This window comes from Setaria italica, chromosome IV, assembly GCF_000263155.2.
Source record: "Setaria italica strain Yugu1 chromosome IV, Setaria_italica_v2.0, whole genome shotgun sequence".
NCBI lineage: Eukaryota > Viridiplantae > Streptophyta > Magnoliopsida > Poales > Poaceae > Setaria > Setaria italica.
In genome coordinates, this window is record NC_028453.1 from 36800575 (window position 1) to 36827967 (window position 27393).

The window sequence follows — 27393 nt, forward strand, 5'->3', positions numbered from 1 at the left end:
CTCTGCTGTTGGGGGAATCCTCAAAAATGTTGAAGGAAGACCACATGTTTGGTAGGAAGGGCTGCTTCAGAAACTTCGGGGATTTTGTGTGACACCGGCAACTGAGGTCAAAGATCAAACCAATTCTCAGTTTGATATTTCAAACTTCATGGGAACCTAGCTGACCGCGGCCAAGTTTATACTTTATACTAAGCTGATGCCCATGCGCTGCTGATTCCACAGCATTTGACGTGAGGGGCGCCGCTCTTTTTTACCAGTGGCCGGGCTTGCATCAGAGATATGGGCATTCTTGGCCTCACTGACCCCAAGACGGGAAGCTTGCAATCTGCAGGTGCCACGCGGAGTTGAGGGGGCGTGGCGTTGCCCGTGATTGCGGTTGCGCCATTCTTCAACGGCGGCCGCCTCGGCCGCTTCGTCTCATCGGCTTCTGCTTCGTCTCGCTCCTCCTCCAGTCCTCTGCAACCCGAGGTAGGCACGCCGTCCTCCTCCTCCTCCCCCCTGGCATTTTGCGTTCGTGCTGCTGCTACTAATCCGTAGGGGGGTAGGAGGACGATGCATTTTTCTTGCACGCCGCTGTACGATCGATTCGTCGAACACCCTATGGGCATACGAGTGCCGTAGATACCGGGATTATGGGGATGAGGAATCATACTTCTTTCTCTCGTCATGAAATTGATCTCAGCAACCATGCCCCGTTCATGTCTTTATGCTTTAAATTTTTTGCTTGCTGATCAGACAGCCAAATCTTTTCTTCTTGATTACATCGAATCTGCTAGACCTTACCATCACTTTGCGCAACACTATTGTGTTTTGACATGCCATTTTTTTCCTTTTCAATTATCACAGACAGAGACAGTCAGCTGTGTGTGAGTACTGCTCAGTAATATATGCATCTGATTCTGACAAAGTGATGATTTTTTGAGCGAGTGGAGCAAAAATGGCAGATGCCCTGTTTGTGGTTCTCAGAAAAGTTGCCCTTTCCCTGGGAGAAGGTGTGCTAGAGAGGATCGGCACGGAGCTGGCCGAAGTAGCACCGATTTTGACAGATTTTGAGCACAGCATGAAACAAATCGAGGGTGAGCTCTCTATCCTGAAGGCCTTTATTGACCAGGTTAGTACACACAAAGATGGCGACAAGGCATTTGATGCCTGGTTGGACCAAGTTAGAGATGTTGCCCTTGAGGTGGAAGACATCATTGATGAGTATGCTTACCTTACTGCACAGGCCCCAGATACAAGCAGCTTCTTCAAGAGAAAGTTCCATCAGATCAAGAACTTTGCAGCATGGCAGAAGTTCCCTAGCCAGGTCAGTCAAGTAGAAGCTCGAATTCAGAGGCTAACGGAAATGAGGAATCGGTATGGCATCTCGTTAGGTGAACTAGACAAAAGTAACAAGTTGCAGCAATACAATCAGTTCTCGACGTCAGATTTCGCTTACCTGACTGATAACTCTGAGATAGTGGGGAATACCGATGAGATTGCAAGATTGACACACTGGCTTCTTGAGGAGAAGCAAGACCGAACTTTAATTGCTATCTTTGGTATGGGAGGTTTAGGCAAAACTACAATCACAAGCAGTGTCTACAAGAATCAAAAGATCAGAAGAAATTTTGATTGTCGCGCATGGGTTACCTTATCTCAGACTTACCAAGCTGAAGAACTACTTAGAGAAATCATAAATCAGCTAATAGACCAGAGATCAAGCATGGCAAGTGGTTTAATGACCATGAATCGAATGAGATTGATTGAGGTGATACAAAGCTATCTACAGGACAAAAAGTATATGATTGTCTTGGATGATGTTTGGGATAAGGATGCTTGGTTATTTTTGAACTATGCATTTGTCAGAAACAACTGTGGTAGTAAAGTGCTAATAACAACCCGGCAAAAAGACGTGTCCTCTTTGGCTACTGGCAGCTATGTTATTGAAATGAAAACACTGAAATATGCTGAATCTTGGGAACTATTCTGTAAGAAGGCATTTTGTGCATCAAAAGACAACATATGTCCTGATAATCTTATATCTTGGGCAAACAAAATTGTTACCAAGTGTCAAGGACTGCCCCTGGCCATTGTAACAATTGGCAGTATTCTGTCATACCGTGAATTAGAGGAGCAGGTGTGGAAGTTTTTCTACGATCAACTTAGCTGGCACATAGCAAACAATCCAGAGCTCAATTGGATTTCGAGTGTCCTGAATTTGAGCTTGAATAACCTCCCAAGTTATCTGAGGAGCTGCTTTTTATACTGCAGCCTCTTTCCTGAAGATTACAAGATTAAAAGGAAACTGATTTCCAAGCTATGGATTGCAGAAGGTCTTGTGGAAGAGAGAGGAGATGGAACAACAATGGAGGAAGTTGCCGAGTGTTACCTTATGGAGCTCACTCAACGCTCTCTTCTTCAGGTCACAGAAAAGAATGCATGTGGAAGGGCTAGAACATTTCTGATGCATGATCTTGTGCGAGAGGTAACTCTGATACTTGCTAAAAAAGAGAAGTTTGGTATTGCTTATGGCAACGGTGGTACAGCCCAAGTTGCACATGAAGCTCGCCGCTTAAGCATCCAAAGAGGTGCCAAGTCCTTAAATTCTTTGGCAAGTTCACGGCTCCGCTCCTTTATTTTGTTTGATACTGAAGTACCGTCTTCTTGGATATATGATGTTTCATCAAGTTTCAGACTGCTGAGGGTCCTATGCCTTAGATTTGCCAATATTGAGCAAGTTCCATGCGTGGTCACAGAATTGTATAACTTGCGTTATGTGGATCTTTCACACACAAAAGTGAAGAAGATACCAGCATCGTTCAGCAAACTGGTTAACCTTCAAGTGTTGGATCTCAGATTCAGCTACGTGGATGAGTTGCCACTGGAAATTACTATGCTAACTAATTTGCGGCATTTACATGTGTTTGTAGTCCATGATGTTCAACAAAGATCATTGAATTGCTTTGGCTCCACCAAATTTCTTGGCAACATTTGTCATCTAAAGAATCTGCAAGCCTTATACACTATTTCAGCCAATAAACATTTGGTTTTGCAGCTGGAGAACTTGACACAGATGAGAGGTTTGGGTATCATGAAAGTGCAGCAAAGCTACATTGCTGAGTTATGGAACTCCCTGACTATGATGCCTAACCTGAGCAGACTGCTGCTTTTTGCGTCTGATATGGATGAGATTCTAAACTTGAAAATGCTTAGGGCGTTACCAAATCTGAAGCTCCTCTGGTTGGCAGGAAAATTAGATGGAGGCATGGTCCCATCACTATTTTCTAAGTTTGAGAAAATAACACAGTTAAAAATGGACTGGTCTGGTCTGAATGAGGACCCTATTAGCTCCTTATCGCACATGTTAAATTTAGTTAATCTGTGTCTCGTCCGAGCATATGATGGGCAACAGCTAACTTTTTGTGCAGGATGGTTCCCTAAGCTCATAACTTTGCAGTTAATTGACATGGAACATCTGGATCTGATTGAGATAGAGGATGGAACATTGATGAGTCTACATACTTTGGAACTTACTGGTTTAAGGAACCTTAAAGCTGTACCAGAGGGCATCAAGTACCTCAGGACACTCGACCAGATGTTTCTGACAGATATGCCAAACGAGTTCATAGAAAGGCTGCTAGGAAGTGACAAACACATTGTTCAACACATACCTGACATCCACAATTTTGGCTCTTCTGATTCTCAAGCAGGTACAATCCATTTTCTTAGTATGTGAATTACGTGATGAAATAACTAATATAGTCATCATAAGACAGATATTGATCTAAGTTTAAAGTAAACAGATAGACACAAAAGTATAAAAAAGGGGAAACTATTCACAAAGCTTATTATCAAAATATATCCAAATATTTGGTTTCATCTTCCCTTCTTATAATCTTATTCCCCACAATGCTTCTATTATTTGTAAAGCATAATAAAAGCTGGTTTGTTGATATTGCAGCAAATAACTTCATTTCTTCGGAATACCTTGCCAAAAAGTACGGCGCTGGTGCAATTAACTACTCCCCTGCAGAGTGAGGCTCATCTGGCACTCTCTCCAGGGGCTGTCAGCAAGAAATATGTGGCTCCTTTTGTAGGCCAGGGAGAGTGAATAAAAAAGCAGTTCATCTAGTTACCAGGACAGTATATGAGCGATTTTTTTCTGTTAAGCAGTATCTGATGGTGTTAAGCGTAGTTTCCATCTTATTATACCAATCAAGTTAATTTTGTACTGGTTGTATACTACAGACTGCTGCACTTGCTACCATTTAACATGCCTGATAACTAATGTTGTAAAGTTACCGAGGTCATTTCAAAACCCTTTAAAGGAAAAGAAGAAGTCACAGAAAAGAGCAATTTCAGAAAGCATCTTATGCGGTTGACAATTGTTTCCAACATAACAGATTGAAAATTACTGAGAACTCAAATTTAATAGCCAGCAAATATGGTTTTGTGTAATCGAGGAGGTGTGGTCCGCTTCACATTACAAGATTGCAATCGAGAGCAGTGTAAATGCGGTACCCTGAAAACAAGTGTTTTGTTCTGTACAAGTGTGGTGAGATGCGCACATGAGAATTGCTAGCCGCTAAGGTTAGCATGCAGGAGGCAGTGGAAGTGGTGCATGGCCATCTCCACGGACGGAGCGTATCTTCCAACGCCGTAAGCTGGTGACTCCAGGCCCCGCTGAACCCCCTCACAGAGTGCAATGTCCTCCATCTGCAGGTATGAGATGCAACTATCAAGCAGCAGCATTGAAATGCCTACGCCTGGTGAATATCAATGTAAAAGCTGTTCTACTATACACATGGATTAGACTGCTTGCTTGTGATGCTGCAAGCCTGAGAGAAACTGAGTTTAGCTTCCTGTTTGTTCATCTAATCGCGCAATATAGCAATTTATAATATGCATCATGGAATCAGGAGTTTCATGCCATGTCAGCACTGTGCATCATTCAGAGAAAACTTGCAGCACAATAGTATAGCAACGAAAGAATTGAGGCAGAACATTTTTCTGCTTCTGCTTCAACCAGCATGGTTTTCATAAGAAAAGCAGGAAATTCATCTGGTAACTTACTCAGTCATGTTGTTAGCCTATTTTTTACTGAGACCATGTACTTGAATGTAAACTGTCATACTACCTCACAAGTCACAACCAGACATTAGTGCTATATCGATGTACCTGTACTTGCTCACTGTCTTTTAGGCTTCTCTCGATAAAGTTCTGGTCATCCTGCGCATTCAATATGGAAGTTCAACTGAAACAGCTCACAACATGCATGAATATACCATGTGTAAACCTCAGCACTTAAAAGATACAACTACAAAAAGGTTCATTTTAAACTGTAGTAAATGCAAATGATCATTAATTATTCAGGTGGAACCTATAGTATTCCATCAAGTTAACACACAAGACAAAAAAATGTTGTACTGCAAAAGGAATGAACAAGAGGAAACCATTGTAACAAAAAAAAATGCTCAAGTTGGCAATTCAAACAACTATCTCACTAGCACAACACCTGAGATGCGTAAAATAAACATAAATTGGCACATAAGTTAAAGAAAATGGACTGTACCAGCAGAGACTTGTCGAGAAAATAATCAAATACCACCTTACACTTGGTTGAACCCAGTGGCACAGCTAGATTAGTGTCCATCCATGGACCGTACCTGAAAATAGAACTTATTCACATCTCCCATGCATAACGCAAAGTGAAAAGGGTAGAATAGCAGGATCTCAAGGATGATCACCTGTTGATCATAAAGTTTGGATAAACAAAGGCATAGAGAGCTTTTGTCCCTAAGCGTTCGAAGTCATCTGGTTCAGATGGTGCACTTTCACATCTTTGAACACTAACTCTTTCGTATGCCTGCTAGAGATGAATAGATGGTAATTAACTATTCATCTTAAAAGAGAACAGCAACTGCAATAGCATTAGTATGAGCTGAGCTGTGAAGATAGATAAAAGAAAAAAACAAATTGAAACCGGTACCTTCAAGAAAACAGAGCTCAACAAAGTATAAGTAGTATTCAAACAAATTGCACAAATATTTTCGTCTAGTCGAGACCCTTAAATTCGCACCAAAGTGACTAATCCCTAAACAGAATCTTATCAAGGAAATGTCTGCAGAAGGAAAGGAGGTTTGCGGACAATACAAGTGTTTCATAGGACTGAAGCTGCAGACCGGATGCAAGAGCCCCATGTGCATATGGGACGTGATATCCACCATCTAGATAATTGTCACAAAAGACCTGCATAAGAAATACACATTAGTTATAATATGTTCAAGAGAAATTCACTGCATTTCTGTGACATGTGAATAATGTGGCAGACCTTCCAGTTACAGTTGATAATATATTCTCGCCTGCAAATATGAGGCAGTGAAGTGTCAATGCCATTTGTACTCAACAGCTCTGAAGCGCTACCGAGCCATTCATCTCCAACCACATCACCAGCATCATCTTCAGTGGACTCGTCATCAAATCTGGCCAACACAAAAGGTCCCCATGTAGCCACCTTAATTGGTACGAGACCAAAATCCTGTTTCCAAACAGAAGCATAAGTTGCAGTCATTGGGCTGAGTATAGGCTGAAGAAAGAGTTTGGAATATATTTACATTCTTATTGAAATTCTTTATTCCTGATATTCTTGTAGCCTTCAGGAGGGTACCGTCCAATCCATATGTCCATCCCTACAAAACAGCATCCCTACCATCTCACTCAACACTCATAATGATCGAAACAACTAGGCAAATAATACAATTTCTACAGCTCAGCATCTGCTACCGGTAGAAAGCAGAGGCTTTACCCATACCCAGTTCATGAAAAACCCTACTCGAAGTAATGAACTCAATGATGTTTCATTGTTTGGTCACTTTCTGATTGTACTTTAAGTATCCACATAACTACCAAAAAGATGGGAGTTCAGTTCTCAGTTTCTGTCATAGAAATCAAGGTTTGAATTCTCATTACATTTGTGGAAGTTATTAGTGCTGACAGCCGAATCGACAATTAGCATTCTAAAGGACCTTCAGTTAATATCACACTTATTCATCCCAAGTTATTTTCCACATTTTCTTTCACAAAACCTAATGAATCAATCATCTGTACCATATGTCTTTCTTAGAGAAACAAAGAAAGAAATATGATAAGATCAGCACTATAAGGATGTACCATCTCTAAAAGGCTTCCGTTAAGGAACTCACATGATAAGGGCACTGGAAGCAAGTCTTCTGACCGCTTCCACATGCAAGGAGTGAGGCATGATGTCGGCACACATTGTGAAAAGCATGAAGGTTCCCGTTTGCGTCCCGGCATACGACGAATTCTACATTTCCCAGTCTGTTGCTTCATCTTGTTAGATGATTGAAGGTTAGCAGTCTAGACCATGATATATCATATACAAGAAATTTGAGGTAACGTTACTGAAAGACAGTAAAAAATTTCATGTTTGTTCTATCTAGACTAGAAAAATCCCAGGAGCATCTATGCTCATACAGCAAGTTTTAAAGTCCTGCGCAACCATATCAACGTCCCAGACTGTATGTCAACAGCCAAGTACTGAGCCATGAAAAGTGCTACCAGAACTTGTTCTACCAAGATGGGAAAAAGTGAAATTTGTAGCACTGCTAGTGTACTAGTACCCTGCGGCAGGTGCTGTCATCAATTCATATTCAGATACAGATTTAGTCTACCTCTAAAGAACACTCCACTTTCTATTCATTAGGACATCTGAAATCATCTCCAACCAAAAAGAAAGAAGAAAACGAAAAATCTGCCGTTCACCATTGTTTACTTTCAGTTTGAAACCCTATACAACTAGATAAAAAAAAAACTTTTTCTTCAAACGAAACAAAACAGAAGGTGCCTTCTGATTCAGACTACAGAAGCATGCAAACAAAATTGTAAGCACCTTCCTGTGAAGAAGTCATTTGGGTTCTTCACTTGCCATATGTGACCTGCAGTAAAATTTAACAGGTACAGGCATTCAGAGAGGAATTATGGATGCCAACAAAAACGTAAATATGTGAACATGTAGATGTAATAACAATTTAGTGCAGAAACAGTAGTGCAATGATAAACTATGGCTGAGTCGCAAAACCAATTAATATACTCAGCCATTGCTGTAATGAGCCAGGATGACGACGCAATGGAAGCACAAGGCAAGACTAATCCAGATACTCCCTCTGCATCAACGCGCTATTCAAGTTTGTACAGAGCCGAGGTCCTATACTCTGCCGATGATTGAACAGTGACTCCTACCCTGTCACTCCCATCCACAGATGGAAGTGCTTCTCCAGCACTCCTACCACGAATCACTAGCATACGATGCATCCTTGCTGGAATCGGATCGTGAACCGTTAGGTCCGCAGCTCAAAATCAAATCGAGACTCTGGGAAATCAATCGGGCGTACCAACAGCCTGCCACCCGCGGAGGAAGACGCGGTCGAGCTCGAGCCGAAGGAAGTCCTGGTCGGCGTACCACCCGCTCGGCGGCGTCACCGCGGCGTCCAGCGGGACCGCCGGGTCGAACTCCGCCACGAGCCTCCGCGCGTGCTCGGGCTCGGCCGCGACGGCGCGCGCGACGGCGGCGGAGACGCGTGGAGGCCAGGCGCCGGCGCGGCGAGGTCCGGGGCGTGTGGCTCTGGCGGAGGAGAGCGCGGCGAGCGATCGCGCGGCCGCCATCGCCGTCGCCTGGCCGGCAGACGAGTGCGACAAGTCGAGACGGGTTGTGGGGTGTCGGGGAGTGCACTTTCCGCTGGCGGTGGCGGTTAGCCGGATTGGGGGATGACGTGGCGTTTGTTTCGCGGAGGAAACGGTTGGTTAGACCCGTTCCACTTTCATGGTTGAGCCGTTGAGCCCAGAATGGGCCCAGTTAGAAGGGACCCGTACTTCAGTGACTGCTCTTTTTTTAAAAAAAGAAAAGTTCCTACATGACACTGGAAGATAGCTAATTCCACATCCGACATTTTAATCTTCCTTATTTGATACCGGCTTCAAATTTTATACCTTTTATGACACTACCATGAGATTCACGATCTTTTAGCTCGTTCGTTGACACAATTTTCCTTTTTTTTACTATATTCGTTACTATAATTCTATAAAAAGGTTAGCTTAGAAAAAAATTTGCAGTAAAAGGTTTCGTGTTACCGCTGAATAATCCTCGGATTTGTGGTTCCACGTCATATGCGCTTTTTATCAGCTACTTGGAAAATGGTGTATGCCTCCTAGCAGGAGACGGCCATGCCAGTGGTTACTAGCGAGCAAAAGGGCCTCAGCGACGGGGCCGGCGCCCGCGCCGACGACGACCAATCGCCATCGGAGGGGAGGAGACGACGACGACGACGGCAGGGCTCCCATGGATCGCACGCCAAAGCAGCTGCATCGGATGGGGAAGCGATCGAGAGGCGAGAAAGCGAGATGGAGCCCCAGACGGGTCGGTCGACGTCGAATTGACCACCACCGTACCCATCGGTCGCATCGCGCTCCTAACCACCAGCTGATGGTCCACACGAGACCACTAATCGACCAGCGGATGATGATGACTAAGCCAAGCGATTCCGAGTTAATTAGGTGGCGACGGGTGGGCCCGGAAGCGGATAAGATCGTCGTACAGCGCCAGCACGACACAGAGACACGGGCAGCAGACGTATCACGTAGTACACGCGCCCGCGGCGGTGGTCCATTCCCACCTCTCTCTCCCCCTCCGGCCGTCACACCCCGGCCGGCCGGCCGGCGGCCCGGGGCCCTTCCTTTTTCTCTCTCATTATCTCCACGGCCTGCCGGCCGGCCGGCCGGCTATCTCGAAGCTTATCTGTTATCTCCACGCCGCTTTTTGACAACCTTGCCTGTCTGTCTCCCCGTCAAGTCTCTCTCTCTAGTATCTCACTACACGTCACCGCTTGCCAGCCGGAGAGAGCCTTATCTTGAGTGCACAAAAAGTGTCCAGGAGCATGCAATGTTTAACTAAGGCAGCAGGGTTAGATTATGTTAACATGGTGATGCAAGTTTACACGCCTCTCCGGATTACGCGAAGAAACTGTTTTGTTTTTTTGTCATGTCCGAAGCATTCTATTTTCACTGCAAGTGCTAAAATAAAGGAGAGATAAATAGCATGTTGCCCTCAAGGTAAGCAGATGATAAAGAGGAAGGAATTACCGTACAATTACACCAACCAAGCATGGCCTCATGTTGCTCTTTCAGCACAAAGGGGTGGTTACAAAGTGTGTTTTAATTTGTTGCCAACTACCGTGCTGTACTAATAATCCTACTCCTTGCTAAAAGTAGGAATATTGATTTAATTAGAACTAGAGTATGCAACCCACTAACATCAAATGAACAGATTATTAGCACCAAAAAGTAGTAGCTGTGCACTTGATTAGTTCATCTCCTTCAAAAGGGTTAGCTTGTTGGAGGAGCTAGCTAACTCTCTCCATTTCTCCAATGGGATCACAGCAGGTAGCACGTACCACCTGTTAGGGATAAAATCACAGCAGCTTGGTGCTCATATTCTCTTGGAGCTGGAGGTCAATGTAAATGCGAATTAAGCTACGGAGGAAGAAGAACCGAGTGCTTGATTGCTGGTGGCTAAAAGAAATTAAGAAATCAACGCCTAGCACAGGGTATTGTATACCATGGTCGACGAGACGATCGATCGGATCCCGAACTATTACAGAGGATCCATCGACCCACCATGTCGTCGTCCTCGATTTGTATATATATAATATCCTTCCCATGTAGGAGTATTCTTCAGCCACTGCCGGCGCCGCCGTCGTCGGTGCCGGTGGCGGAGGGCGGGAGGAAGGGCGGCAGCGCGGTGAGCGAGGTGGACGCGACCCGCCGGATGGAGCAGCACCGGAGCACCCGCCGCCGCTTGTTGAACGGGTTCTCCGGCTTCACCAGGTCCCGGGCGCTGCTCACCGCCGACGCCGCGTCCTGCAGGTTCGCGAACGACCGCGACTTGCCGGAGAAGAAGTTGGACAGGCCCCTCCTGCACCCATAAATCGTTCCATCCACCCGCGTCAGAGAACTGGTATGATCCAGCGAGGAAGAAGCCGCGTACACGCTCGATCGATCGATGCGTGGCGTGGGAATGGGATGCTGGCTTACTTGATGGGGAGCGCGTCGTCGAGGCCGTCCATGCACGAGAGCGCGCCGCCGGCGCCCTTCCTACTCGCCGCCGCGGACGCCGCCGTGGCCCCGCTGTCCGCCTCCTCCCCTTCCTCCTCCTCGTCCTCCGACGCCGCGCCAATGGACGACCTCTCCTCTTCCGCGGCCTCCTCCACCGTCTCCAGCACGAACAGCCCCGCCCGGCGCCCCACGCAACCGCCGCCTTTGTCACCCCGCGCCGCCTCCACCACCACCCCCGCCTCCTGGTCCTGGACCACGTCCTTCCTCTTCCTCGCCCCGCCGCCGCCGCACAGCTGCCCGTACGCCACCCCGGCTGCGCCGGGCCCCACGGCCGCAGCAGCCGCCGCCACAACGGACATCGCGTCCGGCCGCCGTCGCCGCCTCAAACAACGGTGCTCTCATCAATGGCGCCCGCGCCGGCAGGTGGCTCAGACACCCATGGACGCAGATCAAGATTGCGTATTTATATATATCTTGCCCCGAGATAGGACGATCAGAGAGGAAGGAGGGAGAGGGAGAAGGAGAGGAGGCGCGAGGTGCGGGGGTGTTTATAGATAGCTAGCTCTAGGCTGGGGAGCAAGAGACCGGCCGGCAGGAAGAAGAGGGTACGCGTGGAGGGGGAGACGTGGCCGACGCAGCGACGGCGACGGGCGCACCGGACACAGGGTACCCGCATGCACACCGCGCACAGCCAACACGTTTTCTCTCGCCGAGAATTTTTGGTCTCGGAGGACGGTCCCTCGCGCCCGTACCTCACCGGGATGGATAGCTGCGAGCTCTCCTGCTTAATTAGACAGATTTCTTTTTCGAAAAGAGCATAAAAGCATTATCATATTTTTACTAAAAAAACAAAATAAAAGCAAGTGCCAGCTTAGTTAGTTTTGAAGTGAAAACAGGGATAAAAAAACCATACTATTATAGGGTGTGAAAACTTTATCTGCAATCAAGTGCAATGCGTACATAATGCATGCATGGCTCAATTTACTTTTTTTCTTGTGATGGAAGATTATCGATGCTAATAGAGATTACGCGTGTATTTGGAGAGAAGTATAGAAATGGTTCGGTAATTGCTAGGATAGTTCGAGCTAATTTTCATGCTTTTTTCCTTTCCATCAGGAAATTTCAAGCGAGTTTAGTTACTCTTGATTTGGATTAGTATACATGATGAGCTGGAGATGCTGGATAGAAATTAAATCGGGGTATTTTAATTTCTTGATGCTTGAGTAGTCATAAGAAGGCAATAAGCACATGTCCAACTATTTTACCATAAATATGTATAATAGAAAATCAAGAGAACTCTCTATTAAAAGTTATCGCAAGAGCCCTCCCAACTTGCAATGTACGAGGAAGATGAAGGGGTGTTGAAACACACACAAAAAAAGAGGAAAATAGAAAGAGAATTAACATATTAAGATAAGAAAGTAACAATCGAGACACCTCCAACTCCAACTTCGGCAACCTCCTTTTCTCCGGCAAGCATGTCATCTTCTCCGACGATGAATCCAAACTCCTGCAAGTTCCACTTTGGGTTATTAGGATTTGGGGTTCGTGTTAGGGTTTGAGGGTTTCGGCTTGGGAAGGAGATTGATGGCTACCAGGTCTAAAAGGATGGCCAGGGAGGCTCTCGAACCAAGCGTGATAGTGGGGTGTAGGCGGGATGGCGAGGCGGCAGTGGGGTCGTCCGCTGCGGTGGTGGAGGAGACCGGTTGGGACGGGTCAGTGGCGGGGGGAGGGGCGGGAGTCGAGGCCACAATAGTTTGTGGCTACGGCGGTCGTGTGGGTGTGGCAGATCCGGTGGTGATGGTGCCGTCGGATCGGTGGGGTGGGGGTAGAGGCGTGGGAGTTCAACCGGACATGGTAGGGTGTCGGAGGATGGATGGTTGGGGAGGGGGAGGAGGAAAGAAGAGGGTGGTGTCATGTTTAAAAGCACACAGTCTTTGTCATAAACCGATTACCTTCAGTGGTCCTTGCCGGTGTTGGAGCTGACGCAAGCGAGGTGGCGGGTAGCAGCGAGGCGGAGGCTAGAGCAAGGCGAGCAGGGGAATGAAGATGAGCGGTTGAGTAGAAATTAGCTGCACATAGCCGGTTCTGGATGGCGTGCAAGGAGGATGCCCATCTATGGAGCTGCCGGTGGCCAGCGGAGGAACGCATCATCGCTAAGTCTTGGTGTTCATTGTTCCCTAGTATGTAATAGATAGATAATTTCTCTCATGAATCCCTGTAACTCCTACAAGCACCTGTACCAAAAAGCCTCAATATAATTTCAGGTGGGGATGCTCCCCGTTGAACCTAAAAGAAAAAAAGTAAAACGAGAGAGAGGGGAGGATAATATTATGCCGCTATGGTGGTAACAAAGGTGGACTGTAGGGCCCATGCTGCAGATGTGTAGGGGTTTCTCCCTTAACCTTAAATAGACAGTATTCTCTCTCTAGTTACCTCTCCTATGCATAATCTCTATTCTTTAAAGATAACAGCTATCAATAGTGACACTCAGCTAATTGCTGTTCTTATCCTTTACCGAGTACTACAGTGATACGCGGCTTCCACTATTATTGGTTGAGTCATGGTTACGGGGTATTGTCTGTCTCCTAGACCATGCATAAACGGGGCAGTGATGCATATAGGAAGTTCACTTGTACATGCTTGGAGCTTATTAGTCGCCCTGTACAGTGAATGATAAATATTATACTATATATCTCGAAGTGAGTGTCTCTTCCAGCCAACTTCTTCTTCCATTTTGCATGCTGATTTTGCCGACACATGAATCTTCGAGGAAACATAAACAAACTCACCTTGCGCAATGGCAATTATTCCTGTCATTTTCGTAATCTTCCTGGACAGGTGACATGCTCGTATCCAGATTTTCCTGGCACAGCTAGCCTACGTGTTGCCACATAGGACGACCGTCCATTGTCAAAAAAGTTAATGTGTAAACCTCTTAAGCCCAAATCCTGTGTGGTTCAGACTGCATGTCCTCGAATGCTCTGTGCTGCTGGCGAGTAATCAAATGATTTGCGAAGTCATCAGTAGCTTAATTAGTCAGCTGGAGAAAGATACTATAGCATAAACATGTCAAATCTTTTGCCCAATAACCTCTGCTCCAATACTGCAAGTACAAGCTGCCGGCAGGGTCTTTACACCCAAAGGTACTCGTAGCAGCTACTCATAAGAAATGTATAAAAACGTACGTGGCGTCCTGAAACGTTATCGCTAACGTCTCTGACTCTTGGTGTGCGTCCAAGAAGGGTGAGTTGGAGCTTGGAACCTTGTGAGGAAAGATTATCTCCACCCCGAGAAGCACCTCTACTGCTCGGTCTCTTTTCTTCCGCCGCGTATCTTTCGTGTGAGATCCTATCAAGAAGGCCTTATCCTGACGGCGCAGAGATTAGTCTAGTCCTGCAAGTAGAAGAATGACTGGGGCGAAGACTTTTTCTTGATCAAGTCATCAGTAATAGGCTAGCTGCATGCCGTGCAGGGCGTTAGGAACGAGCTAGAATCCAGAGTGCAGAGCAGAGTTGCCGTGTAGTCTTTGAAGTTCCCAGGACTCTGAACTGAAGTGCTCGTTCAAACAAACCTGCGTCGATTTGACCAACCCTTGTTTAAGAGATAATTCCTGTTGGACACCAGAAAACTACTAGTTACAAAAAAAAATTAGTTCCTATTTGACACCGAATTCAACTTTCGTTCCTTATACGACACTCTGTTGGATTTTCCGTCCGGGAACCGTTAAATGCCATGCGAAAAGATAATTTTGCCCCTGTGAGCCTCACCACCTTTCTCCCTCCCCTTCTCCCTCCTCTGCTCCACACCGCACGGGCTCGTCCACACGGGCCCACCCCGGGGGGCCGCCGTTCCTCCGCCTCACCGGCATTGGCCCGCCCTCCCCGCCCAGCCAAGACGACCTCCGCGACGTTGGCATCCGCCTCGCCGACCTGGCGCGCTCCATGCACATCCACTTCTCCTTCCGCGGCTTGGCCGCCAACCGCCTCGACACGGTCCGCCCCTGGATGCTGTAGGTGTCGCAGGGCGAGGCTGTCGCCTTCAACTCCATGCTCCAGCTCCATTGCCTCGTCGCCGACCCGTCCGCATCTACCGACGACACCTGGGCGCCCATTGACGCCGTCCTCGACTGCGCGTCATCCATGCACCCCAAGGTGTTCGTGGTTCATAGAGGCGCTCTTCTACGACTCGGCGGTGTTCGACTCCCTGGACGCGGTGAGCGGCGGCGCGGGTGAAGCCGTGGCTGAGGCGTACCTGGAGCGGGAGATTGCGACATCGTGTGCGGCGAAGGCACGGAGCGCAGGGAGCAGCACGAGCTGCTGCAGCTATGGCGGGACAGGCTGGGGCGCGCTAGGCTGGCCGGCGTGCCGCTGGGGGCCAACGCGCTGCGGTAGGCGAGGATGCTGGTGGGGCTCTTCTCCAGGGAGGGCCACTGCATGGAGGAGGCCGACGAGTGTGTGACGCTAGGGTGGCACGAGCGGCCGCTCTTCTCAGCGTCTGTGTGGCAGGCGGAGGATAACAATCATAGTGACAGCAACGCAAACGGCACCAGCGCAGCGAGGAGAGCAATATCAGTTGCAGCAGCTAGCTAGGATATGGCAGCTACTATAAATTGGTAAGAAATAGTGCGGATGAGCCCGTGCGGGTTGGAGCAGAGGAGGGAGAAGGGGGGAGGAGAGGAGGGAGGAGGGTGGTGGAGCCCACAGGGGCAAAATCATGGGCATTTGACGCTCCCCTGATGGAAAATCCAATTGAGTGTTGTATAAAGAATGAAAGTTGAACTCGGTGTCAAATAGGAACTAAAATTTTTTAAGGGTCAATAAAGAAACTACTAGTTTTTTTAGGACCAATAAAAAAATCAGTAATTTTTTTGGCGTCAAATAGAGAATTGTCTTCTTGTTGAACCCAACCTTGTCTCATCGTTTTCTTGCATACAAGCACATACTAAATTGTATGTATCATCCAAGAAAGCAACCTTCTGATCAAAGGTTGCGTTTTCCACGTCCCAAGATCCTCATCTGACATGTTCCAAGATCCTCATCATCTGACCGGGTTACACCGCTCCAAAAGACCGATATCAGATCAACAACCCATCATCATCTCTCCAGCTGGAGCACTATCCTGTTCATTCAGATAAGGTCACTCCACGGTCGTGGCATCCTACCCCTGCGGTTGCAGTCAGCTCGTCGCCATCCTCAACTCATCTTAACCTCCTACAGTGACGCCACCTACTGATAAACCAAGATCGACGGCGAGCCACACGAACAGTGGCATTTCGCTGCTTATCCAAGTTCCGAAGCAAGGCAGCGAAAACGACGCGCGGGATCGATCGATCGATCTCGAATCCGGGAGCAGTAGTCTGTCCACGCGCGACGGCGCCGCAAACACTTTTTTTGGAGCAGGAATCTGCTTCTTTCTGCATGAGCGTCGTCAGAGATTTAGATTAGCCGAAGCAAATGGTTATGGTTCTCCGTATGGAGACGACAGGAACGGATGGTCCGGCCGGGAGGAGGACAGAGATGAAGATAGACAGATCAGTGATCACGCTATCCTCTTTCTTATCCGCTCTGACTACTGAGGCTCTGAAACCCTAGCAGAGCCCTGCTGCCTGCTGCAGATCCTTAGTACGGGCATATTCTCTCGTCTCCTTTATTCCCTGCGCCTTTTCTTTTTCTAGGCAAGGTGTACACATGCACGACATGCAGCTTTCGTTCGTTCGTTCGTTCGTAGCATCGCAATTATGGACGGAGGATGGGTAGATGGATAGATGATGCGCATGGCTAGGTAGAGGCGGGATGCAAATGCAATGCATCGTCGTCGTCCAGCTGGAGCGCATGCCTTATTCGCGCGTTCGGTGCGGGAAAGCTACGAGGCGGCCGGGCCAGGTGGAGGTGGAGCCTCGCTCGTCGGGTATCGAGGTGCTTTGCATACGCTCTCTTGCCGCCGCGCGCGGGTCGTCGTCATCGCTAGCGTCGGCGACTCGGCGCCACTCCACTCGCCACCGCTTGGAGCGTTGGAGGTTGCTCGGTCGATCGGCGCCTAAAGCGGCGGGTTCGGACCGAGGTGGATGGATCGTGGAAACGTGGGAGGTGCCGAGAAAAAGAACAGAAAACAAAAGGAGCCCACGCTGCATAGCGCTCGCGGCCGTCACGTCAATTCGTTTTAGCATCGAAATAATATTGAGAACGAAATGAGTGAGAGTGGAGTGAATGTATAGGGCAGTGGGTACCTACTACCTGCACAACGTGGTGATGTGTAATGTGTAAATAAACAGTGTTGGTGGGTAGCCTATATATCAGAGTTACTGTCGGTATTAGTAGAGAAACCTGATATTCGGTGGTGTTAGGGACCAATAACAACAGGCTTGATTATTAAAAAAAAAAGGCTTTATCACGGAGCCCAATTGCTGTGATGCTCCAGTGGTCAAGTCTCAGGCTCTCTCAGCCCCGTCCCTCACTCCCTGCAGGTTGAAACTGATCCAAGGCGCCAATGGTTATTGTATTAGCTCTCTCAAGTCTCAACTCATCCCATGATGTTTCTCGACCGGAAATGTGTCTATGGCAACCAATTGCGCCATACAAAAAGAAAAGGAAAATAAAAGATGTAAAAGATTTTTGAGGGGAAGATTTAATAATAAGCAAAAGAAGAGACAGTTCAAACACCCACCTTATGTGAGAATTAGCCACCTTATGTGAGAATTAGTCGGCCCATAGATGTGGGCCTAATTTGATATAGTTATTAGAAACTGTAGCCCAGAAAGAAATGGCGACAACCTATCACTCGGCTCAATCCTAACCGTCCATACACACAGCGGATGATAACATCCGTCCATTCGGATCCACGGGACAATTTATATGTGCTCACAACCACATTCCTAGCTTGTCTGGTGAGCCCTCCCAGAAGCAAAGCTAGGGTTCCGCCGCCTTTGGCTCCAAGGTTTGAGATCCCATCGGACCTTTGATTTTCTTTTGCTTGATTAGGCTAGTATTTTCTCATGTGAATTCGTCTAAAATCATAGGTTGTTTAATTTGGTGAGCCTCCCGACACAAAGTTGGATCAACCAAGATCTAGAGTCCCGCCGCTCTCTCGCTCTAAGGTTCAAGATCCCACCGGATCTTCAATTTATTTTGCTTGATTCATTTAATAATTTCTCATGCGAGTTCAAATTTAATAATTTCTCGTGTGAGTTCGCCTAAAATCCTAGATTATTTGGTGAGCCCTCCTCAAAGCAAAGCCATATCCACCCAGTTTAGAAGTTCCGCCGCCTTCGGCTGATCGGTTCTCAAGTTCAAGATCCCACCATACCTTCGATTTCTTTTTGTTTGATTCCCCTAATAATTTCTCGTGGGCGTTCTTCTGAAGTCATATAAGTTATTTGGCAAGATTTTCCTAACACAAAGCTACATCCACTCGGATGTAGAGTTTCGTCGCCCGTAACTCGAAGGTTCGAGATCCTACTAGATCCCCAATTTCTTTTGTTTGGTTCGACTAATATATAATTTTTCATGTGAGTTCATCTAAACCATAGGTTCTTTGTGAGCCACTCCTGACACAAAGTCGCATCCACTCAGATCTAGAGTTCCACTACCTTCTAACTCACCGGCGAGGCCTCCTAGAAACTGCATCCAACGAAATCTTAGAGTTCCACCACCTCTAGCTTTAAGATCCTTGACACCCTATTTCCACTCTTGTCGTCTATCATGGATCAAGCCCTCTATTTTTGTCACACCACGGTTTTCTTACGCCCATCTATGAAAATAGCATCACAAGTTGGAGATTCTCCTCATAAGAAATTTATTGAACACACCCTACTTTCACCATAGTCTACATGGTTGTGTATGGTCTAACATCTATCCTCAGCCATAAAGTTGCGTCCTTATATGTTGGAATCTCATATTGGATTAGAGTTGAGTTCCCCTTGGCCCCTATCTCCATGTTTCTATTTCAGGATTCATCTAGTTACTATTTGGTCCTGGTGTTTTTGTGTTATTTGTGGCGGGTTTTTAGGTTGTGCGCATCGGATTTGTTGAATGGACTGGATTGAAGATGAGAATTCTTCCTTAGGATTCTTTTTTGTTGGAATAGAATGAAGATGCCTTGTAAAATCTCAATATCTCACCACTCCTAAGCTCCTTGACAACCTAACTTCAACAGTTCTGCCCTCAACATCTATAGCCAAAACTAGCCCATCTTCTTGTACCACGCCAGTCTTTCCTTTGTATGCATATATCCATGAAAAAAATGCATTTCAGATTATTGTGATTGCCCTAAGAGGCGTTATTAGACACTGACACCCTAATGGCTCAAGGTCTGAGATGAACCGAAGCTCCAGTTTTTTCTTAGGGAAAATTGTGCTTTATTTGATCACTTTTGGGCTTTTCAGGTGCTTCCGGCCTAGGTAGGATTGGCTTCTCCAGGCCCACCCATTGTTTAGGCCCACGAGCAGCTTTCAGCCTACACGAACATAGGCATTGCGCCAAAGCTTTGCATCAACCCCAAATCTTTGCCATTTCATTTCTTTGACGTCAGATATGCAGTGCAGCAACAGTGGAATTTCTCGCCAACCAAGATCCCAATTCCCAAGCGATACAATTCAACTTGAAGCTCAATGAGTGTGTTTTCGTCACTGAATGCAAGGTGCTCAGCGCTTAGTTTCTATTCTCAGGTCGCATGAGCTGGAGAACATTGCACTGACAATGGAACATCACCGACACAAAAGGTACGATCGCAGCTCTCTTCTCAGTAGGCCTGGTGGCACTTTCATAGCACAGGGTTATGCTTATTCAGTAATCATGAGCTGTAGCATAGGTATTCAGTAGTCAGTACAACGTATACATGTATGGCGGCCAACTGATAGGACCAATAACCAAGCTGTAGCATGTATGCTTATTCAGTAATCATGAGCTGTAGCTTTGGGATTCAGTAGTCAGTACAATGTATGCATATATTGCGCCCAACTGATAGGATCATTAACCAAGCAGAAATGCACTGAGAGAAAACACATCTTCAGGTCAAGCCTAATAGGACTGCATGCTTCTGTACATCAGCACATCAAAAAGTAAACCATTGCAGAAAATATGAAGTTAGATATAACAGTGTGGGCACAGAGATTTGGAAGGAAGAAAATAATTGAGTCTAGACGGCGACCAGTTAATCACTGTCATTTTTTGCCACCACATATAATGTACTCCATATAATTCCCTGCATATTCATGAAATCTAAAACATAGTATACCATAACCATATGAAACAACTTAACACCCTCCTATAATACAACCAATCTTCTAACATGTACCAGACAACTGATTACACCTCCTCTGCTCCCCACACAAGTTCCTAAAATGAATTGAGTATACTTGCTACAGATAAGAATGCAATAGAAGGTGAAAAGATATTCGACAGGAAGGGGACCTCATAGCTATGCTCTGAGTAAACACTCCAGTCATCTTCTCCCCCGCTATGTCAGTTCTGGAGGAGTTTATGTTCTTCTTATGCTCCAGCTGTTTCTAATCATCAGGCCATTATTAAGTGCCCCCCCCCCCCCCCCCCCCCAAACAAGTGGGGATCTCGACCGACTGGCCCAAAGCAAATCATCCTTGCCTACCAAGTTATTGACCTATTGCACAAATTGTGCATCCAATCTTTCCAAACTCCCACAGAAGCTACTTCAGAGTGGAAGCACTCCGATACAATCCTGTCATTGCGCTGGTAATCTTGTCACCTGAATGTCTGATCTGGAAACTTCCGGTTCTCCTTGGCCTGCCTGGCTTGGGCAGGAAGAGTGTGTTGAGCATCTTATCCAGATCTTCGGCACTGTACTTAACATACTTGCTCGCACTGATGTCCTGCTCAACGAGCGGCCCATAGTTCTGCATGAAGCTCCGGTAAATAGGCACTATAGCCTGCACCACAAGGTGGCATGTCTTCTGCTGCAAATCCCTATCTGATATCACCCATGTAGACTGCTTTTGAAACATCTCATCAAACTTAGCATTGAACGATTTGAGCCTCTGCTTCACTAAATCTCTAGCGGTAGCCTGGCCCTTGGAGAACATGATCAGCCCCTCCCTGCTCAGCAGGGGCGCAAGTGTTCCCCAGCTCTCCCTCAGAAATACTGCCGAGTAGTAATCCTTGTACTGCTCATGCTCCCTGAGCCATGCATCGCCTAAGAGCTCACCCAGCTTAGTACCCTTCAGGTGCTTGAAGAAGTGCCAGTGTATGTTCATCATGAAGAGGCACGACAGCGTCGTATCTCCATAAGCCTTTGACCATGTCTCGAAGTTGATCTCAAGCGTCTTAACGATATTAAGCACCGCGTCTACCAGCATCTTATCATTGAACACCTCTTTGCGCCAGCTGCGGTGGATGGTGACCACCTGTGTCAGCACAGACCGATACGGCTCCCCAAGGAGCTGGTTGCAGTACTTGGCAACAAAGCTCACCAGGCGCGGCACTCCACCATCAACTGGTGGAGGCATATTGCGCTGCAGCTCAACCTGCACGAGCAATTCCTCAAAAATCTCAACAGCACCATCCACCACCATCTTGACAAGCTCCCTAGTCCGGGTCTGGATCTCCGCACAAGCCTTTCCACCGAACAAACGGTTGAAGTCCAGCCTCAGCTTATTCAGAGCATCAAACACGTCAAGCAACCGCAACAGCTTGATGGGGTCTTTCCTGGTATCAGCCAGGGCGCGGCCAAACTTGAGGAAATCGAGAATGCCAGCACGAGCCGCGACCTCAGCAAAGCACGACGGCATGGCCTCTGGCCGCCGCTCAAACACCGCCACGCAGAGCTTCCTCTCAGCTTCCAGGAGGTGGTGCACCGCAAACTCCAGATGCCGACCCCAGCGCTCGACGCTCGGGCTGAGCACCTGCGCGTCCTCCGATGTCTCCTTCAAGTAATCGAGCCCCAGCGCGCGGAGGCTGGCTCCCACGGTATCCCCTCGCGCGTCGGCGTACGCGGCGGAGCAGCGGTCAAGCCGCCCGTTCGCGGCGAGCCGGTCAAGGATTAGGCTGAGCTTGTGCACGACGGAGGGAGGGATCCGAGAAGGCACGATGGACGCCGGGGTGGAGCTGTCGCCCCGCTCCCTCATAGCAAGCGGCGCGGAGTGCTCCGCGAGGAGCCGACGGAACTCGGCCTCGAGCATGCCGAGGGCGGCCGCCAGGAGGCCCGCGTCGAGGTCAGCGGCGGCGCGGCCCTTGAGGTTGTCCAGCTGCCCCGCGAGGCCGGAGAGGAAGCGCGGGTCGGCGAGGCTGCGGTCCCCGAGGTACGCGACGATGTCGGCCAGCCACTGCGCGGCGAGGCCGCAGTTGTCGGCGAGCAGCCTGAGCGCGCCCTCGAGCTGCGCGAGCACGGCGAGGTACCCCGGGACGTCGTCGGCCAGGGAGTCCCGCGCCAGGAGCGTGGGCTCCAGCCCGTGCACGGCGTCGAACACCTTGAGGACCGCGGCGGCGGGGCCGAGCGCGCGGTCGATGTTCCCCCCCGCGGACGCGAGGGCCTCCGCCGGCGCGCGGATCGGCCGCACCGACGCCTCCATCGCGGGGAGCCGGGACTGGATCTCCTCCAGCCGCGGGGACGACTCCCGCGCCAGCGCGCGGCCCAGCGCACGCGACCGCTCCACCCCGGACCGCAGCGCCTGGCGCGCCGCCAGCAGCGCCGCCATCCGGCGACCCTCCTCCGCCTCCTCCGGTTGCTGCTGGTTGTCCGCCGCCGCCCCCATCCGCGCGCGCCTCAGTCACCCCGCACGCGCGTCGTTCCTCCAATGCCGAACCCTCGAGGGAGCCGGGACCGCGAGTTTTTCCCACCCGGGAATCGCGACGGGAAATCCTGCGCGGAGAGGAAGCAGCCTGCGGTAGGTGCTGTTGGTGAGACCTCACCTGAGGCGCCGCTTCGACGCTACGGCTACTTATCCGACGGGAGGAGGGGAAGAGGGGGGCGGGTTGGTGACTGGCGCTGGGAAGGGGCGGCCATGCCGGCGAGGAGGAGAGGGGGTTTAGGTTGGAAAAGGGGGGCGAGGAGAGAAAGGGAAGGGAAAAGAGGATGGGAGGCGCTCGGCGCTCCCAGAGGCAGAAAGGAAGGGAACGCGCTTGGCTCGGCGTGGGTGAGGGGGCGAGCGGGGAACGGGAACGGCACGGGGTGATGCGCGGACGGGCGCGTGCGCCCGTTTCCTTGTTTTGGCGTCGGGGTGCGGGCGGAAAGGCAGGCGCAGCCAAATGTGGGGCTCGGCTGACGGCTGGGCAGGGGCGCGCGATCGAGGCGGCGGCCAGCCAAGCAGATCCTGAGCCGCGGCGGCTGCGGTCAGCAACGGGGAGCGGGCGCGGAGCCAGGTAGCTCCCGCGGTCGCGGCCGGTGGCTGACACGGATGGCCGCGCGCCGGAGAGCTCAGGTCTCAGGTCCAGGTGATCTGGCCCTCTGGGCACTGGCATCTGCTATTCAGCCCGGCCGGGCGGCGCGGCCGGCGGCAGGGGCATTTGTGCCTGCCGGCCGGCGAAAGCTCGCCGCGCTGCGTCCTCCACCCGTCCTGGTTGTCAGTGAAGGGCGTGACTGCCTGACTGGGCTACAGGTCAACGGTCCATCCCCGGACGGGGGGTGCCGTGCCGTCAGGGTATCCGAGGTTGTCCGTTCCGACTGTGCACGTACCCGTGAGTTTCATTTCATGTTTCACTTCACTTCAATTATGGGGAAATTGTCGTGGCCTGGGCATGCAGGGCTGGCCCCGTGCCGGTGACATATGTTGCGGTACTGTCACGTATACAACTGACTGGTGCCACACGTACTCATCAGGCTGCTCTCAACCTCTTCTCTTGTCCGTCTGCCAGTTCGAAACGCACTAGTAGTAGCAGAGTACTCCAGTGCATCCCGTATGCGCTCGGAGACGGCAGCCGTGTGCTGCTACTCCACCGGGTAACTGGCCGTATGGCCCGGCGGCAGGGACGAAGGGCATGGAGTACAAGCAACCCAGCAACCAACTGTCACCTTCCCCGGCTAGCTGTTCCTTGCCTTTCTACGGCGCGAGCTACTGTGACACTCTTGCTGGCTGCTGCTGCCGCTGCTGACGTGTTGGCATTTAAAGGTTCTATTCTTGCCATGCTGGCACGGTCAAGCGCAGCAGCAATTGGAGTTGGTTGGATGGATGCAAAGTGCAGGGTCACTGGTCCGGTGGTCCCTCCCGGTGCATTGATGATGGCACAGTTGGTGATTGAGTGCCAGCAGTTCATTTCTTCATGAAACGCGTTTACTGTGTTTGACTATGGCTGTGTGGGTTGCATTGCATTCCGCTACAGCTTTTCGCAGTGCATTCTGAATACTGCTGGTTGTTGGCTAAACAATGCTTAGCGGTTGGTCTTACTTGCAAGCAAGACCCAGACGATCCAACGCTACAACGTGACACGAAGCTCAGTCGACACGCCAAGCTCATACAACGAAGATGAGGCGAGTAAAAAACAAATCTTTGTTCACTTTTTGTTGAAAGAAAATCTGAAAATCTTTTTCACTTTTTGATGTGGCCGCCGTGATCTAGACAAGCGCTGTCTTTTCTTGTCATCTTCTCGAAGGGGGGGCTCTCTCGAGCTGTCGCTCACCGGAATTGGCACGGCCTAGTTGCTGGGCCCGGGATGTACTTGCCGTTCGGTAGCAACGAACAAAGATGTGAGTGACCGGTGCCCCAGCCACGTTGGGTTCCATATCCCATAATGCGATAAGGCACAGTGTCTCAGCGAGCCAAGGACAAAATATTTTTCACAAAATGATTCCCGAAAGTTGCCTAGTTTCTACTGTTTAACTAGGTGGAGTAGCAGCAGTGTGTCCATAACAAGATGAGCCTACATCTGATATCATATCTAAAAACTCGGAATAAGAAACAATTTCGCCCATTTTGCAGTATTCAATTCAGGGATCTGTAATTCCGTATAGCTACAAAACAAAACATTTGAATAACAGTTTATACAATCTGAACATAATTTCTCCTGTTAGATTGACTTTGTAGTACATCCATGTAGCAAAAGATAAGCACAGTACAGGTACACTGTAACCCAAAAGGTGAAGCGAAAAAATGGGTGGTAGCTGGTAGATGCGAATGATCGGACCTAAAAGGTTGTTCATCATACATACGCGTTCAAATCAAAAGGCAAAGAAGCAAAGATTACAAAGGTTCGTTGAGCAAACAGGACATACGCGGTAGTAACATGCCAGTAGAGCATCATTCAGATAAAGAGCTATCATGCTAAACTTTTTATTTCCTACTCGCCGTGTTTGTGGAGTCAAATCATGCAACCTATCCAGCAAAAAGGGAAAAAGTAATTCCTAAAGAGGATTAAGAAAGAAAGATTTTTTTTTAGTATGCATTCAAGCTTTTTTCAGCGAAAAGGCACGAGACTGCATTCAGGCATGTAGCGATGGAGCCGCTGTTTCTGCATCTCAAATAATTCAAACCTGCCACCAAAATTTAGCATCCATGATCTATGCCTGATAGAATTTAAGGAATGTGATTCTTGCATAGTCTAATGCATGTTGCCACTTCTGTTGACCACACAGTTGTTTTTTTAAGAATGAAAAAAAAGAAGCAAGAGACAAGAAAGAAGCCAAGGCTGTATGATTGAGCTTGCGGACCACACATGGGCTACCTCAATATGGGAGGCAAAAGATTCGATGACCCATCCACATGCCTTGTCACCTGCACTGTGGTAGTAGTAGTGCAAAGCGAAAACAATTCGGTGGGGGACACGTTGCAAAGCCGAGACCATACTGATTAGAGTACTTGCTCATCCCTAAGCACTAGCAGAGTAGCAGTGATGAGTAAAAACATTTTTATTGCTGCCACTAAGCTCTTCCTCGCCGTATCTACTGGAGATATGGGTGTTTAGACTTTTTTAATCCCTCACTAATGGAGGAAAAAAAATAGAAAATGTTGAAAGCTTGCAAGGAAACCAGAGTAATTTTTTTTCTTTTTTGTGTCACAAGGAAATCCTAGTGAGTTGACAAGTGAGCAGGACTTCGTATACGCATTGGTAGGCCATGTTATGAGTATTATAAGAGCTGACCAGAACCCTTGGATCGAGATTGGACCGTTGAAAAAAAATTCAAATTCTTTTTTTGAATACCCCAAGTCCCCCACTGTGCTATCAGGTGGGCCCTAGTGTTTTTTTTCCCTGTCTTTTGATGGCCTAGAGAATGCATGGGCCTCGGACCCACGGAATGAAACAGATGTTTTTTTTTTGAAAGGGAATGAAACAGATGTTAACGTACGGCAGGCGGCAGCACCGTTGGTTCAGGAGGGGTGCAGTGCAGGATAGATTCAGTTCAATCATTGAGGAGGCTAGAAGCAGATTATCAATTTTGTGTTCAATAGTGTCCTCTCACGTGTGACGAGATAAAGTTTGAATTCAAATCGGTTGTCAGTTTAGTTTCCAAATGTTGTGCTGAATTATATTTCGTTTTCAGCTTAAATTTACTTCTACTAATTAGAAATTAAAACATGTTTTCCCACAACTCTAGCGGCGAGAAAAGATTCACGGCCGTGTGGACACCAGGCACCAGCAGCGGACGTACATGTTGGCGATGGATACGCGTACCAGCAAAACTAGAACCCTGTCGCATCGGTCGCTGCGATTTGGACGTCCTTAGTTTTGCCATCCAAACCACCGGTCCCCTTCTCGACTGGAGATGAACAGCAGCCTCACATGGCCGCATCAATTCTCAGTTCCCAGTGAAAGCAGCGGGACGTTTCGTTGCTTTGATGGCAATGTGTTCAGGGAAAAGGACTCGCAGAAAGCTCTGATGAATTCTAAGCGTCTTTCTCGACAGAATCTCATGACAGTTATGGTTACACTGCAAAGAGATAGTCGCGGTTATGAAAAACAGACAACTTTTAATTCCTGCTTTGAACACCAAATAGCAAGATAAATTTGTGTTTGGATTTTTTTCATGCGGATGGAAGGTCGTGTATCACTTTAAAGCATAGCACAAGGAACAACCATAAACACATCTTGGTAGCATGTCACTGACTCACCGGTATCATATATCAGAGAAAGGAACATAGCAACTGACCCCTCACCACTTGGATTGGACATTTGGAATCAACAAAGAGAGAACAAATTCGCAGGGCAAAAGAGGTCAATCTGTGCGCCACAGCACGTCTCAAGCCTGAATTTGATGTAAAAGAACAGAGCACCTTTAAAGCTGTTGATAAATGTTGAACTGGACGCATGATTTGCACGTCCTTTTCTGAATTCAATCAACAATGCCTGGATTCAATGGCGTGCAGCCAGTGTACGGCACCGTTTT

The 27393-nt window shown here is 48.4% G+C and overlaps 4 protein-coding genes and 1 pseudogene across 5 annotated transcripts; 2 read left to right on the forward strand and 3 right to left on the reverse strand.

The window, feature by feature from the left end:
* LOC101767194 (disease resistance protein RPM1) lies at positions 1–4299 on the forward strand. The gene is made up of 3 exons (XM_004966069.4): positions 1–468; positions 847–3692; positions 3944–4299. Exons 2-3 carry the CDS (start codon positions 938–940, stop codon positions 4018–4020), a joined length of 2832 nt encoding a protein of 943 aa, XP_004966126.1. The 5' UTR covers positions 1–468; positions 847–937; the 3' UTR covers positions 4021–4299.
* Positions 4300–4367: 68 nt separating this feature from the next.
* Positions 4368–8760, reverse strand: LOC101767591 (choline monooxygenase, chloroplastic). The gene is made up of 10 exons (XM_004966071.2): positions 8394–8760; positions 7892–7937; positions 7185–7320; positions 6597–6671; positions 6314–6520; positions 6136–6231; positions 5730–5848; positions 5555–5648; positions 5161–5211; positions 4368–4698 (listed from the first exon to the last, which is right to left on the reverse strand). The coding sequence occupies exons 1-10, from the start codon at positions 8662–8664 to the stop codon at positions 4561–4563; spliced, it is 1233 nt and encodes a 410-aa protein (XP_004966128.1). The 5' UTR covers positions 8665–8760; the 3' UTR covers positions 4368–4560.
* A 1334-nt stretch (positions 8761–10094) lies between these two features.
* Positions 10095–11772, reverse strand: LOC101768264. 2 transcript variants are annotated; one of them, XR_002677351.1, is made up of 3 exons: positions 11089–11772; positions 10613–10969; positions 10095–10451 (listed from the first exon to the last, which is right to left on the reverse strand). XR_002677351.1 is itself a non-coding variant. In XM_004966072.3 (2 exons), the coding sequence occupies exons 1-2, from the start codon at positions 11466–11468 to the stop codon at positions 10729–10731; spliced, it is 621 nt and encodes a 206-aa protein (XP_004966129.1). In that variant the 5' UTR covers positions 11469–11772; the 3' UTR covers positions 10134–10728. The 2 variants fall into 2 exon arrangements, 1 of the variants encoding a protein (XP_004966129.1); XM_004966072.3 differs by having other exon boundaries at positions 10134–10969.
* A 1678-nt stretch (positions 11773–13450) lies between these two features.
* Positions 13451–15697, forward strand: LOC111257093 (annotated as a pseudogene).
* A 4950-nt stretch (positions 15698–20647) lies between these two features.
* LOC101768667 (exocyst complex component EXO70A1) lies at positions 20648–23274 on the reverse strand. The gene has a single exon (XM_004966073.3). It carries the CDS (start codon positions 22829–22831, stop codon positions 20771–20773), a length of 2061 nt encoding a protein of 686 aa, XP_004966130.1. The 5' UTR covers positions 22832–23274; the 3' UTR covers positions 20648–20770.
* Between the last annotated feature and the right edge of the window lie 4119 nt (positions 23275–27393).